This window comes from Morone saxatilis, unplaced genomic scaffold (assembly GCF_004916995.1).
Source record: "Morone saxatilis isolate NCDOM2014 unplaced genomic scaffold, NCSU_SB_2.0 Contig2, whole genome shotgun sequence".
NCBI lineage: Eukaryota > Metazoa > Chordata > Actinopteri > Moronidae > Morone > Morone saxatilis.
Window position 1 is genome coordinate 18901079 of NW_023339762.1, and position 14775 is coordinate 18915853.

The 14775-nt window shown below is 39.0% G+C and overlaps 3 protein-coding genes across 4 annotated transcripts in view; 1 reads left to right on the forward strand and 2 right to left on the reverse strand.

Moving 5' to 3' along the window:
* Positions 1-3529, reverse strand: part of sephs1 (selenophosphate synthetase 1) — a gene marked incomplete in the record, with an annotated part of 5711 nt that extends 2182 nt beyond the window's left edge. Inside the window, 9 exon segments of the mRNA XM_035664323.1 lie at positions 635-734; positions 830-920; positions 1054-1208; positions 1457-1564; positions 1728-1831; positions 2004-2100; positions 2228-2350; positions 2460-2531; positions 3169-3529. Coding sequence (XP_035520216.1) covers positions 635-734; positions 830-920; positions 1054-1208; positions 1457-1564; positions 1728-1831; positions 2004-2100; positions 2228-2323 — 751 coding nt within the window.
* Positions 3530-5296: 1767 nt separating this feature from the next.
* bend7 (BEN domain containing 7) lies at positions 5297-9279 on the reverse strand. Its single transcript, XM_035665527.1, has 10 exons — positions 9046-9279; positions 8405-8482; positions 7966-8319; positions 7553-7672; positions 7110-7462; positions 6601-6708; positions 6364-6481; positions 6149-6262; positions 5875-5916; positions 5297-5355 (listed from the first exon to the last, which is right to left on the reverse strand). Exons 1-10 carry the CDS (start codon positions 9107-9109, stop codon positions 5297-5299), a joined length of 1410 nt encoding a protein of 469 aa, XP_035521420.1. The 5' UTR covers positions 9110-9279.
* Positions 9280-10991: 1712 nt separating this feature from the next.
* prpf18 (PRP18 pre-mRNA processing factor 18 homolog (yeast)) overlaps positions 10992-14775 on the forward strand; it is a 7359-nt gene continuing 3575 nt past the window's right edge. Inside the window, exons 1-5 of one of the 2 annotated variants that reach the window (XM_035665304.1) lie at positions 10992-11172; positions 12524-12601; positions 12824-12850; positions 14228-14329; positions 14425-14538. In XM_035665304.1, the coding sequence (XP_035521197.1) occupies positions 11107-11172; positions 12524-12601; positions 12824-12850; positions 14228-14329; positions 14425-14538 (387 nt within the window). In that variant the 5' untranslated portion in view covers positions 10992-11106. The remainder of the gene's footprint in view (positions 11173-12523; positions 12602-12823; positions 12851-14227; positions 14330-14424; positions 14539-14775) is intronic. The other variant, XM_035665305.1, reaches the window with a different exon arrangement.

Consider the following 14775-nt stretch of genomic DNA (forward strand, 5'->3'; position numbering starts at 1 on the left):
AAACAGAAGTAGAAGGGTATCTGAATGATTAATTGGTTCATTACAGATGCACACAATTCTGTTGTCATGAAGATTAGTCAGTGGTATGAACAAATATTGATTCACACAGTAAGTCAATGTGACCCAAACATTGTGTGACATCTTGAAAGCCAATAAATAAATACTATAATGACAGATATTGTAATTCAAGCATGAATTTCTTCATAGCGGAATCAACAGAACAATCTCATACAAGAAAAGGCAACTAAAACAGTTCAATCACATGCGGACACAGGGAGTCACACACAACACGTATTTCTGTGTATGTGTCCCAGTTATTTGTGATGACAATTTATTGTGTTGTATAAACCTATAGTATGTAACTTATGTCTCACATGGAACATTATCTTTTAGTATTTAAATGTCACATTATTAGTAGAAGCTTGCCATAGATGGTACAATACAGTCTTGCTGCTGCAGAGGGTGCTGTAGTTTAAAAAATGTCTCCCATCCTCAATGTTTCTCTGCCCAACAGCTTATGTAGTCATGCTCAAGTTAACATGCTTATTTGTTAGAAAAATAATGACAATAATAATAATTTATAATAATATTTTTTAAACAGGTGTAAGGCAGTTATGATTCACAGTGATTTTACCTGTTCTGTTGAGTCGAGCCATGTTCATCATGGCTTCATGGTAGGCCAGCTCTACATCTTCCTGGGTTACCACCAGCTTTATCTTGTTCCACTTCTCAGGCTGGGAGATAAAACAAACATATACCGTTGATAGCATTAGTGTGTATCAGAAACAAGTCCACACAAAATTATTCATGAGTGAGTAGGCAGACTTACAATATCTAGCCACTGGTGTACTGCGACGGCCACTTGTGTTCCAAGTGGCTTGGTCAACACCAACACGTCTCCTGGCACTGCATTATCTGGCCTGGGAAATGTCAAACATGGCATCATTGCAATTTTACAGTGTACAATTACAGCCAAACGATAAATTTTTGAGGATGGTGTGTGTAGCACAAACAGCACAAGTAACGAAATATGTAGTAGCAAGTCATTCCCACATGATAAATTCGTTGGGCTGGCAGACTGTTGTTGCAACTCCTCCCATCACCACCCAGGGGTTGAGCACCGTCTGTCCTCCTGTTACAGATGTGCCTGCTTCCTCTGATGCATCCTTGAATCCCTGGATGATCAGTGGCATGACTTTGTCTCTCTCCTGTAAAGACCCAGGAAATTCAAAGCAGGGACAGGGAGCACAACGTATTAATAACAGTAATAAAAATAATGATAATAATAAAAAATCATCATCTTTCTTAACATTATTCATTTCCATAACTGTTTAGTAACATGTTTTTTAATTGTGATTCTCAATGAGTGGTATTCTGTTTTTTCTACCATTAACACAATTGGTGCTGCGCAGTTATTTTCCAGACACAAAGATCCATCAGCAGACATGCCTCTTACCTTCTCTGACATTTTGTTGCTGACTCCCAGAAGCATCAACATGTTGTCACACTCTGTCACTCCCATTGCATACAGGTCACTTAGAACATTGGCACAAGCAATTCTTCCCTATAAAATACAAATACTGAAAATTAAGCACGTAATTGGTTGGTGTGTAAAGCAATAATACAGCCGAACAAAGAATTATAAGAGTGACACCCTTCTATTTGTCACAATGTATAATTAATAGGAACACACTAGGGCAAAAAGGAAGGAAGGGGGAGATCCATACCATCATGTAGGGGTCATCTACAATAGGGTAAATGTAGTCTGTCGTCTGGACCAGAGAAAGGCCTCCATGTCTGAGGGGGATCACACAGGTGTCCATGCCTATGCCTTTAAAAATGAAAGAGCTCTGTAAGTGATATTTTGAAGCTGAATATTTGTAATATGGTACCATAGACAAAAAATCTACCAACTAAAAAAGAGTTGTGGTTAGAGCTATTGACTTAGTCTTATTACTGTATACTTATTTGTTATTATAGTGCTACGTGAAGATCATCATTACCTAATCGGGGCATAACTGCCCCCAAGAACTGTTCATCCTCTTGATAGTGGTTCTCCTGTAGGGTTTCTAGCAGCTTCTGTAACACATCTTGAGGCACCTGTGACCCAAGACAACAACCACCATTTTCGCATATTATTTCTTTTCTGGCGGAACACTTATTTAACGTGTATAGCTATACAAAGACAATGATGCATCCGAGGGAGATTGTGATAAGGAGAGCCCACCTTGCAGCCTGTGCCCTTGAGCTCAGCAAAGCGTGTGAGTCTGAAGTTCTTGTCCAGCTCATAGCTTTCGGGGTTAAAGGACTCCCTCACGGACATGTCTGAAGAAAGTCTGGGCCTTCACCACTAGAACCACATGAGTGACCAGAAAGAATGAAGCTGGTGATTAGAAACACTGTTTGGGTATCACAAGGGGCAAAAGGAAAATCGTGTTAATGGTATAAACTTAAAACACCTTAGTTCATTCACCAGACTCCAATGCAGTCTCAGATTATTCACAAATAAATGCGCTCCTTAATGTGCATCACTGCAAGTACAAATGAGATTGAACACCTTTAAAATGTCTTTGTGCAGCTTATATTACGTTTTTTTAAGACTGTGTGAGAGCTAAATTCAGTAGTCTATAAATAAATAGAGAAAATTAGAAAAACGCTTTTGCTAATGCTTGCTAAGTGTTTCATGTCTTCCTCTCATCAGTAATCAAAAAGCTAAAATATATTCTGTTTATTATTCAGTTTACAATTATATAAAACGGAGGAAAGCAGCAAATCATCACAACTGAGAAGCTGGAAACAAGAATTTATTCAAACAACTAATCAATTAATGAAATAGTTGCAAATGAATTCATTAGACAGGTATTGGACTGCATTAGATTACCCAGATATATTTATAAATTAAGAACAAAGCAATCAATCCAGGTGTATTTTAATTTTTATGCACAAGATTTATTAAATGCTGTCAGTTTAGTAAAAAGGAATACATGTTAATATGGGTTGCTAGAGTCTGAAATGTACACTAATAACTTATCTGTGCTCATCGATTCTTACAATAACAAATGAATGAGCCACGATAACATGGGACATTGTAAACACCTTGGCCACCTGTTACAGAATTGAGTCCAGTTATTGGTTGCTTATAACCTTTTGGTTTGTTGTTTAAACTACCTGCAAGTTGCTGAACGGGCCTCTGTTAGTACTCTGCGGGAGTGTTCAAGAGACAAAATGCTGCAAAGTTCATTCAACCCTTGGGCACTGGCTAACAATATTAGCACCGAGCAGAGGTAAACTGTCTATTCTGGTGTACTGTAAGCCACATATCATATAAATAAAAGCTCAAACTCAAACTTTTGAGACATAGTGACAGCTACATCGTTTCACAGTCACGTTTACGTCCCTGTAAATGCAGTTTTCGTTTTCACTGCGAGCTCTTGCTGGCGAACGCTGCTCCGTGCAATGGGGTTGATGAGGCATAAGCAGCTCCGTGCAACAAAGAGCGCAGGTTGTGGCCGAGTTGGAGAGCTTCTAACGCATGTAAACACACACACACCGTGCAGGCTGCAGCCCACGGGGGACACACATTTTGCTCGACATAGCGCCAGCCCGTTGCACATGTAAGTTGAAAAGTTGCCGTAGAGCGCCGAACAAAAATGTCGGCGGCGGAAAAAATTAACCCTTTCCTGTCCCTCGCCATGCGATGTGTGCAACATCAGAGTTCGTATCAACAGAAGAGCGCCGAGCATGCCACCTGTGTGAAGTTTATAATGATATGGTGCAATAGAGGTGTTTACAATTGCCCTAGATGCGATTTTAGGACCAAAGCGGAGTTATATTCTTGCAACATTTCCCCTTTAATTGCTCTGACCAGTTTATCCTTACCAGCTTCACGTTAGCGGTGGATCCCGACAGAAGAGCGGGGACGGCACCACAATGCATTGGGGCCAGAATCGGGCGTCCTCCGAGAAAGCCTGACGAGAAGTGAGATGCGTTTGTCTTGTAAGTCGGAATTTGGGGGCAAAGAAATAGCGCTACCCGGTATAATTAAACATATTTTAATGTGCATGTGTATCCAACCACGCTTCGTCTTTGTGAGTCAATATATGGTGTGCAATACAAAGAGGGAACTCACGAGATCTCAAAGGGTCCTCTGCCTGCACAGTGGCGGCTTTAACATCCCCTTTAATGAGCTGTGAAGTCTGGCAACAAATACTCTACAATGGAGTGTACCTTTAATTTACTGTTTTCCCTCCAATTGCACCTACAACAACATAACATGGGCTGGCTGCAAGAGGAGCTGCTTAACAAAGGCTGGGCTTTATAAAGTTACATTTGTGGACTTTTGTTTTGATAGAATTATGTTTAATGTTGCAATACATGTTTTGTTACATTAGAGCAATAGCATGTTTAATAATATTTATGCCAGGAAGAACTCATCAAGAGATAAGAAGCTCGTCTCTTTTATTTTCTCCTTCATTTTAACGAACTAGCGTATAAAGAACAACACAAAAACAAAAAGAGTCAAGAAACCTTATTTAATGGTGGAGACAACTATTCATTTCATATGCACAGTGAGCCAAAATTAAAGGAAAATGCCTGTAATTCCATCACAATATTAACAACAATAGCACTGATATGCATAGCCCAGAGATTCTAATAATTAAAGGAAACAACTATTCATAGAATACTGTATATTTTTTATATTTTCAGCCAGATGTAGCCTAACAACCTATTTCTTAATAAGCAAAATTGGCCAAAAATACATTTATTTTTGGATGTAATGTTTTTTAATTGAGGTGGATGCTGCGCTGCACATTACACCCACTGAAGTATTGGTCACTTAAAAGGCACAATCCACGATGGACAACTTCTCGTAAAAAGTAATTTGTGAAAAATATATGAATGTTATACCATTACATTACTTTGTCTCATTTTAGATGTCTCCTAGTAATGATATATGAGAACTAGGTAAGTAAAATTGTAGCCTGTCATATAAACAGTAAGTCACCCCTAAACATGGAAATGACATTTTTTTTAAAGTGTATAGTATTATCTATTGGCACAAAATCCCAGATCCCAGTATGTGTCCAGTGAAAAGTCTTAAGCACCACAAAAGGTGGAGTGTATGTGTGTCTGTGTTGTGTGTGTGTGAGAGAGAGTGACTAAGCTTCTCCTTCATTTGGTCCTATTGTTTTTTTTGCCTTTACACCCATAACTAAAGTGGCAAAATGCATCAAGTTAGAGGAGTAATGAAGACAATCAACAAATATGTAGTAAGGCCATTGTGGCAGCCCTCGAATCAGCCAGTCATATTAACCCCTGTTCCTTTCACACTTGCAGGTTTGTTATAGTCACAACCTGAAAACAAATGAAGAAAGCAATGTTAAAATTTAAAATATCATTAATTAAAAAAGCAAAAAAGACAACTGCATTCACACATTTGGTGGGTTTTTATGGGTCTCATAGCCTACCTTGAACAACACAAACTGATACAGCAGAAAGAGAAGAGAAATGCTATTGAGACACTGAGAATGAAATAGAGAGGTGAAAGGGGGTATGGCGCATGGTGTGAAGATAATTAGCTGACATTTTGGGAAGCTGCGTGTGAATGTCAAATGTCACAGCGACAGCATGACAAAGACATATGAGCCAATGAGCGAGCCAGCAACACCAGTTTGTGTGTGTGTGTGTTGTGACAGTGAAGTGGTGAGAGGTAAAGACACTGTTGGCTCAGAGGGGGGCTGATGGAAAGATGTACTGATATAAAGGGAAAGGTACAGACACATAAAGATAAAAATTAGACATCTGAATAAATGATAATGTGTGTGTGTGTTAGCTGCCAAAATGTATGAAGGTTTAAATATATGAGGATCATACTTGTGGAAGGTCCATTTAAGACTTCTTCTGCTTCTGCAGCATCTGAGGAGCCAAAGGAAGAAGGTTTATATCAGAAGGTCTTAACTTTGTAATTGACTTATACTAGTAAACTTACTACTGCATAATACATTTATGTCCTTTGACCATTGATACAAACCATTTGCGTATTGCGTCTGATATTAGATCAAATATAAGTATACAGTAGTAGTACAGTAGTATAAACAACTTCAATAAGATAAGGAAAATGGGGTAATAACTTGGTCTATATCAGTACCTCTTTTCAGCCTCCTCCTGGCAAGTTTGATCTGATCTTGAAGGATCTGAACCCAATCTCGTGGTCCGGGCAACTTCTCTATTCTGTGTTCAGTGCAGTATTTCTCTGTAAACACTGGACACAGTTCAAACATTATATATATATTAATGTTTGCCTGTGTGTCCTATTGTTCTACCCTGGCACAAAGAGACCGGTTAAAACTTTCCCTCGCGTACCTTTAATGGCACCCACGATGTTTTGGTCCAAGCCCTTACGGTTATCATTCAGCCCCCTCTTCCTTTTTCCATTTGGTAAGGAGTTAGCCAGGGTAGCATCGTCAAAGAAGGCACACACCTAAACATATAGCAGCTTTGTGTTAAAGCTGAGCCCTTAGTGAATGTAGCTTACTATTAAGGTAAATTATTACATGTTTAACATGTGAACCAGCTCTTGAAAAACATATATATGCGCACCAGTTTCCTGAACAGCAGGCTGCCAGAGCGTGTATAGTTGACCAGAATGGAGTCTAGCTGAGCCTTCGAGATAAACACGTCATAATCCTCTGCAAGACGCACATCAGACTGAAAAATAGTCAAAAGCACAGTGTGATTGTTAAGTTTTACGGGGAAACGGTGCATTAAAATATAACAATATTTTAGTTTTTAGAAGGAAAAAGGAAAAAGAACAGAAACTCTTCTACATAAGTTATCGTTATGAGTTTAGCCTTATCTCATGATGTTGTAGACATTATAAAGTAAAGCATGAGGATGATTGTGCAAAACTATTATTATTTATGGGTTATTTCAACTTGCACTTGCAAGTTCTATGATTTTTCTGATGGACGTTATAGAGTTTATTTTCAATGAAGACAGTAAATACACATATTTAAAAATTAATTCATCAATAAATATACAGAGAAGCTACAACTTGTAGCCAGAGCTATAAATTAAGCACAGAAAACACACACCAGTGTGTACATTACCTCTAGCAAGTGGGGTTCTCTTAGTTGGTTCAGGAGTGGATTGTGTGTGTTGTTGGCAGTTACTGGATTGTTCTGAGGTGGCAGCACAGAAACCCCAGAGGATACGGGATGAGTGTTTGGTGTAGACGAGTCTTGCTCTTTCTCACATTCTTTCCTCTTTTCAGATTCTGCAGGTGCAGCTGTAAGTGGTGATGCCTCCAGAGGGGCAAGAGCAGCTCTTCTATTACTAGACACAGTGAGTGGTGTCATTTTATAGATTGGCCTCCTCTTGCGGGGCCTACAGCGAGGAGCGGGGCCTGGACCAAGACGAGGTTGGCATGGTGATACTGCCTGTTCCTGTCTTTCTAAGGATGCTAGAAAAAGACAGTAACACATTATATTTCCCCTCTCTCTCTCTTTCTCACTTTCTCATACTGTGACTGTGTTTGTGTTCATCCACTGACCTTTTTGAGTCTGCATCAGCCTCCTCATGGCGCGCATTTCCTGCAAAATAGCCTGCAAGGTGCCCTTACAGTTACACATACAGCAGGGGGGTTCTGGCACATCAGGAGGGACTACATCTGCTGGAAAGGTGCGTTGGTTAGTGATTATCTACTCAAACAGGCATACTCACATGGGTGCAATGTCCTTTATTGCCATGTTTCTGACAACCAATTGGTTATACATGTGCATGAGTGTTTGACTGTCTTGTATGGATAAACTTGCCAATGCCTAGTGTCTTTCTTACACACAAATACGTATGTATAGTGTTTCTCCCTTGACAACAAAATGCTTGTCTTCTCTCATTCTATCATCATCATTCTTCTTTAGGAAATTAAAGTTGTGTCTGTTGCATTTCTCCACTTTGGTACTCTACCGTTATCATCATTCACTTTGATCAGATCCTTGGTATTGTTGAGGATCCTCATGGCTTTGGAGCGGGTGCTGTACTGGCCACAGCCTGGACCGTTGGGGATGGGGGTGGATATGGATGAAGGTGAAGGTCCTGGGTCCCCTGCAGAGTTCCAGCTGTTGCTCTGGTGGTCCTCTGATACAAGAGATAAAGGTGCAGGCTGATGTACCCAGGTCAGATGCCTATCCTGGGGCTCCTTTGTTAAGCTGTCCTGCTCTGTTCCCACACGCTGATATACCCTGCCGGTCTTCTCACTCAGAAGCCTCATCATTCCTGTGATTTGCCTCTTGATCTCCATGCCCTCATCCCCCACCCAAACTACAGCGGGAGAGAAGGGTGTCAGTATAATTAGTGAGATCTGCCATAATATATCATAGAAATGTATCCTCACACTAGCACGTACCATCAGGCACAGCAGCATCCTTAGGCTCTCCGTTGGCATCTTTACAGCTGGAATTTATCATATATGAAGGGTCAGAATCTGCAAGAACAGCAAGGTTTCGTTATGAAACAGTTACAGTAGCTGAAATTAAATTTTAATTTCCCAACAACAGCCTGTGTGACAGATAGTTGCAATCTTATGCGTGTAACATGATGATTATGCACGCTGATAAGGACTGTGATGTCAACCTAAGCAGACCCCCCTCCAGCCCCCCTCCCATCCCATGCAAAAACCACCACCTGTAGGTAGTATGAAGTAGTGTAGTCAAGAGAGGTGGCCTAGAGCGTATAGCTTCAGCAAAAAGTGAACAATTTAAGCTGCATGTTGTATGTTGAGAATGCGCACCATGTTTTTATAATGGGACTATTCATTTACTTAATTCATTCTTGAATCAATCTTGAAAACTGATGTCCCGGGAGATTTTTACATGCAAGACTCGAATCATTAGAAATAGCTGTTGGTTGAACCAAAGCACAGACTATGGGCATTGTCGTGGCCATCGCTTTTGTTTACAGAGTCGTCTCTGCTGGCACACAGCGCCAGACAAACACCCAGACACAGACGCGCGTCTTGCAAGGTCTTGCATTCATTCAGCAGCCTACCTTCATCCGTGACCAGTTTAAAGCTCTGTGACTTCCTTCTCCTCTTCCTTTCTCCAAACTCCATCTTCAGGGGGGATATAGTCTACAGTAAGTCGTGCAGTCGAAAATCGCTCCTCAGAAAGACGAAATCAGTGACTAGGATACACTCAGCGGAATCACTGTCCGTCTGCCTTATTAATCAGTTAAATTTCTCCTCAGACTGCGCTACAGATTCCTGTCATCGGCAGATTTTCACCGTGTTAAGCTTAAATTGACTTGATAAATGCTATAACGGCTATTGTATGGCATCCCCGTTCCCAGCATGATGCTGGTTCTTCCCTCCCGCCATGTAAATAAATTAATGACTTTAATATTAAAAATTCGTCACATATCCCTTTGCGCCACCTGATGGTATGTTCTCATCTAAAAGGTCGAGTCAGACATTTGCCACTAGCGTCCAGACAATGGACTGGGATTTGAGACCAGACTGCAAACATAAACTTTGTTCTGGTTTCTCATGGATAAGTATCATATGAAGACTGCTATTAATGATATTATTCATATCCGAGGGACTTATTTTCTAGATTAGAAAACAAAACTAAATGACTATCTCTAATGTATGACTGGAGCAAGTAGCAGGTGACTGAAACTCATTGGTGAATGGGTTGTTCAGTTTTAATGTTACATTTATTAGAATAAATATATTATTTCTAATAGGCAGGCAGGACTCAGATTGTATGTATATTTCCTTAGACATGTAGTGGATATCCATATCTATCTGAGGCTGGTGTAGTGCACGAAAGGATGAATTTTCCCTCCCTCCAGTCATGACCTCGCTTCAGGCAACTGTATAAATTCTGAGTCACTGGCAGAAAAATAGGAGGTAGTATTGAGTCGCTTATGACAAGTGCAGGTCAGTTCAGTTGGTGACACTTTTTCCATCGTTTCAGAATCCCTGTTCTTGGTAGAATAGACTGACCCTCAGTCAGGGTATTTTGTGCCATTGTGAATGGTCACCTGTCACACTTAAAGCCTGATTGCACATAGCTAATTATTGCATTAAAAGAAGCATCAGCTGTCTGATTATAATCTAATTTAGTCATTTTTATTTAAGAAAATGCAGCAAAATATAGCAACATGAAAAGGTCAGAACAAACTTTTAAATAAGTGTATAGTATGTAGGTTGGCTATTAAAACAGTGCTTTTGTAAAACTAGCTAAATATGCCAATTGAACCATATTGATTTTAATAAAACTAGGCTGTTTGTTTAAAATGATTTTATTTTTTGTCCAAATGTTAAAAAGTGACACTGACAGAGAAAAGCATTGAGCCTATTAAACAAATTTTTATGATTTTTATTAAAACTGAATTCGAATTATCATCTTGAAAAATCCCATTGTCTCATTTTGGAATAAATGGACATACACTGTAGGCTAGAACTGAGAAAGATTGTAGATCAACACAGAAATATGCTATTTGACTTTGGACAAACATTTTCACTTTCTCCACATAGCCATACATTATAGCAGTCAGAGTTTATGAATGTTTTTGAGAAGCCTATGGTTGCCGTCACCCCTTTATGTTTAATTTGAAACCTGGTTTGTGTAATCTTTTTATTCACTGAAGCCTAAAATATAATTCCATTCCAATAACTACCTAGCCTAATACACATATATACACAGACCAACACATAAAGCAATATTTTTGTTGTTTAATTATGCCCAGAGGAGAGTAGGCTACTTAAAAAACAAATTTCCCCCTGGGGATCAATAAAGTATTTCTGATTCTGATTAACATTTTAAGCTTTGATGTTGTTATCTATGCTGATCTCTAAAAACTAAAAAGAAAGTAAGACAAATGTTCAGTTAAACAAAATTATTTTTTCCCAATTTTTATTTTGAAAAACAACCAACACAACGATAGTGTCACAATACTGAGGACTCTTATACTGGAGGTCTGTGCTCGGATATGTAACGTTATATTAACTTCCGGTGTATGCGTGTTGCTGGTAGCGTTGTCCCACTGCGTATGTGTAGTTATTTGTTGAAATAAACGAATAACGACCACAATTACTTCACTGAAATGGATATACTGAAAGCTGAGATCGCAAGGAAAAGGAAAGTTCTCGAAGAAAAGCAGCTTGTGGACGTGAGTAGATGATGATGTTGCTTGTTTTTGTGTGCTTGGTTAACTTAGCCCTGTTGCTAGCCAGCGTTAGCACACCGTCTTTCCACAATCATCGATTTGTTGATACATTATTGAACTCCACGTACAGTATCGATAGTGTCCTAGACATAGCATGTGTGATATATAACAGGCCTATGTTAAAGTGAACAAAAACAGTTAAATTACAATAAAATACGTAACGTAGCGTCAAGGTTAGATCAGCGTCGTGTGGACAGAAGTTCTGATATTCACTTAATGATATAAGACAAACTTTATTGTTAATTAAAGATTAGCTTTATTAATCCCACACTGGGGGGATTCACTCGCTACAGCAGCTCCAGAGACTACACGACAGATAAGAAGAATACAAGATATAAATGAAAACAGAATAAGATAATAGGAGTTGTATGTACACTTTATACAGGTTACAGCAGGAGGTTTTGGCATGGTATAAAAACAAATAATTGCACAGGACAAAAAATATATACAGCAGTACATATAAGTGGAAAGAAATAGGCTATAAACAGGGCTGTGAATATACTTTACAGGTCTAATACTAGTAATGTGCATGTAGGAAATTATATAGATATATGTATGTGAAACTATACAGTACTAGTAGTGCAAAGACTATATCAAGTTGTGCAAAAATCGACTGTAATAAGTATTATTATTATATCTTTTTCTTTAATGCTAATGTTAAATCAACTGTGCTCGACCCCAGCTGCAAAAACACTTGTATTCAACCCCAAAGAAGAACAACCTGTCAGTAAACTACCACTAATATGTCCAGTGTGATGGAAAGATTGGAATAAGGGGATGGATAGGTGATGCCTATCAGCGACAGCCTCGTGTGGTAGTGTGTGTTTCATTATTCAGTGTAGATATGTCAACATTCAGCAAACTTAAATATATCGTGTCACTCTTTTACTCGCGTCCTTCCTTTGATTGCTGCCTCTAACATATACTTTGTAGACTTTCTTTAATGGTTTCACTGTCGGTTTATGACACCTGATCAATTCATGCTCATATTCAGTAAAACTTGAACTTTCAAACTGAGTTTTGAGATACTGTTCTTGTTGAAAAGAGTTGAAATGACTAGATGCTTACATGCAGCACAGTATGTTGTTATGTGAAGTCAGAGGAAAGGAAGTTCTGTTGAATACTTTTTCTCACTATACGTGTTAAAGATGTACTCACTACGTTGTCATAGTAAAAGATAAGGAATGTTCACTACGGGATCTCTGTTGATTTAGCGTTACCATGTCATGCCACTCTTTTTATTGTGCTCTATTTGATTTAATATGTAAAACATGTCATTTATTTTTCTATCCAGGACACCAAAAAATACTTCAAAAGGTCCGATCTTGCGCGCAAGGAGCAAGAAGATTACTTCAGAAGATGTGGATATAAGGTTAATGTCAAGATCTCTCTCTCACACAAACACATCGAAATCACTGCCTTTCTTCAGTTCAGTTTTATCTCATGTTTACTTTGATACATTAATATTGTAATTTAACGTTTTGCCAGGAAACAAAATGAAGGTAGGCTTTGATGCTCAGCTGTACATTAGTGTTTGTATCTGTGTTTACTGTGCTGTTTTTCCCCAACCTGCCTCTGCTGCCTGCATCTGTAGGTTCAGAAAGAGACTTCTGAGAGCCAGGTATGGGATTGCACAGTGAAAGTAGCTGACAGGATGCATGATAAAAGGACAAAACACACTGTGTCCCAAAGGCTTCAACTTCCTTGGCACCCTTTCTGAAATTTCACTCTCTGAAGCCAGTGAGGCTAAAAGCATAAACGACATGGTGGAGATGTATTTGCTTTCCAGTGTGGGTTGTGAGCTCGATGAGGGCTGGGTATTTTTGGTGCAGGATAATGAGATACATTCGTCATCCGTCAATTCAGTAAACTTATACTAATTTGATATGAGATTGGCCACCAGCTCTCCTCTCCTTATTGTGCTATTCCACGTAATTTGGAAAGATGTGGATTTTTCTTTGATTTCATACCTTTAAAAAAAATGCTGTCAGTGTCTAGCCAATTACATACATTTACGATTTACAAATGATTTGTAAATATAAATGTATTCTACATCAGCTGCATTATAGGACTTTGCTGAACCACCTGGTGCTTCCAGTACTCCACTACTGTTGATATTTATGCTTTTAACAATTATGTATATGTACAGCAACCACTATGAGAACTGGTCTAAACGCTGGACCAATTATGTGTTTACAAACTATTTACAAACTCAGCGACAATTTACTTGTCAGAAAGAAAGGGAACAAGGAAAGGAATCCACAAAGCCAGAGTGGGACACAGACATGGTGTGGATTTCAGCATGGGATACTGAACTGAAATTAAAAAATAATAATTCTGTTTTCAAGCTGCACTTTTTAGCAGATTTTTGTATTTAGACCAACTATAAGTTTTCCTTGGTTTTGTGTCAGTAGTTTGCATTGCCTTGAAACAGTTGCTCTATAGAAAACTGCATTTATGTTCTACTTTGTGCAATTGAAAACCTATCGAGCTATGCTCTTTGCACACATGCAGTATACTTTGTTTATTTGAGCAAGAGCCATTGTTTGTTTGGAAGCATTTTTTGTAATCCGTTTCTGTCTGTTCTTTTAGATTGTGCTCCTTAACTCACAATCTAAGAGTACCGGGATGCATGTGCCAATAAAAGCATGATCTGATTCCTTTTGTTGCAAAGACAATGTTTTGCCTGTGATTAGGCTTTAGGTGATGGAACCACCATTCAAATTCCACTAAATGAAAGTTATGAGATTAATGTAATATTCAGTATGCTTGATTTATTTGGATAGTTATCCTTATTTGTCTATTGAAGAGCTGCAGGTAAGATAGGGATGTGAATGTGTGCAATCCAGTTTATTATAGTGACACACGTCTTCTTTGATCCCGAGGTGTCATCTCATGAAGACATTGCAGATGCTCTTTACATTCTGGACTTTCATATTACCTTCACATCCCTCCAATAACTTGAATATATTTCTTATCTCCCCACGTTTCCCTGAAGATTGATAAAAAGGAAGAAGATGAGCCATCCACCTCAGCTAATCCAGTGTTAGAACTGGAACTAACAGAAGAGAAGCTGCCAATGACACTGTCGCGACAGGAAGTGAGTCTAGATAAAATATTAACACTTCCCTCACAGTAGTTTTTCTTTCTTGACTACAAGTTAAACGTGTCTTTCGCACCGCTGTGTTTGTGTAGGTAATTCGGCGGCTTAGAGAACGAGGGGAACCGATCCGACTGTTTGGAGAGTCTGACTACGATGCCTTCCAGAGACTGAGGAAGATTGAGATTCTGACCCCGGAAGTGAACAAGGTAGGACTGAGTGTACATAGCATTCAGTAAAGATATGCTTATTCAGGTCCATCCTATCTAGGAAAAAATATCACACCGCAACCTAGACAAATATGTGAAGATTCAAATTGGATTTGGTAAGATTCAAAATGAATCATAATACTATTATTAAACAGCAGAGGGCACTATCTCCTTTTGACTATGCTTGTTCGTAGCTTTAGCAAGCCACAAAGCAGTGTGCGAACTATACCATGGCTT

What these genes read in the sequence shown, in the direction of transcription:
- bend7 (XM_035665527.1), bottom strand. Translation starts at nt 9,109, where the DNA reads ATGGAGTTTGGAGAAAGGAAGAGGAGAAGGAAGTCACAGAGCTTTAAA. An exon ending in GGATGCTGCTGTGCCTGATG is followed by an intron (nt 8,320 to 8,404) that starts GTACGTGCTAGT and finishes CTCCCGCTGTAG; the next exon opens with TTTGGGTGGGGGATGAGGGC. An exon ending in GCTGATGCAGACTCAAAAAG is followed by an intron (nt 7,463 to 7,552) that starts GTCAGTGGATGA and finishes GTCTTTTTCTAG; the next exon opens with CATCCTTAGAAAGACAGGAA.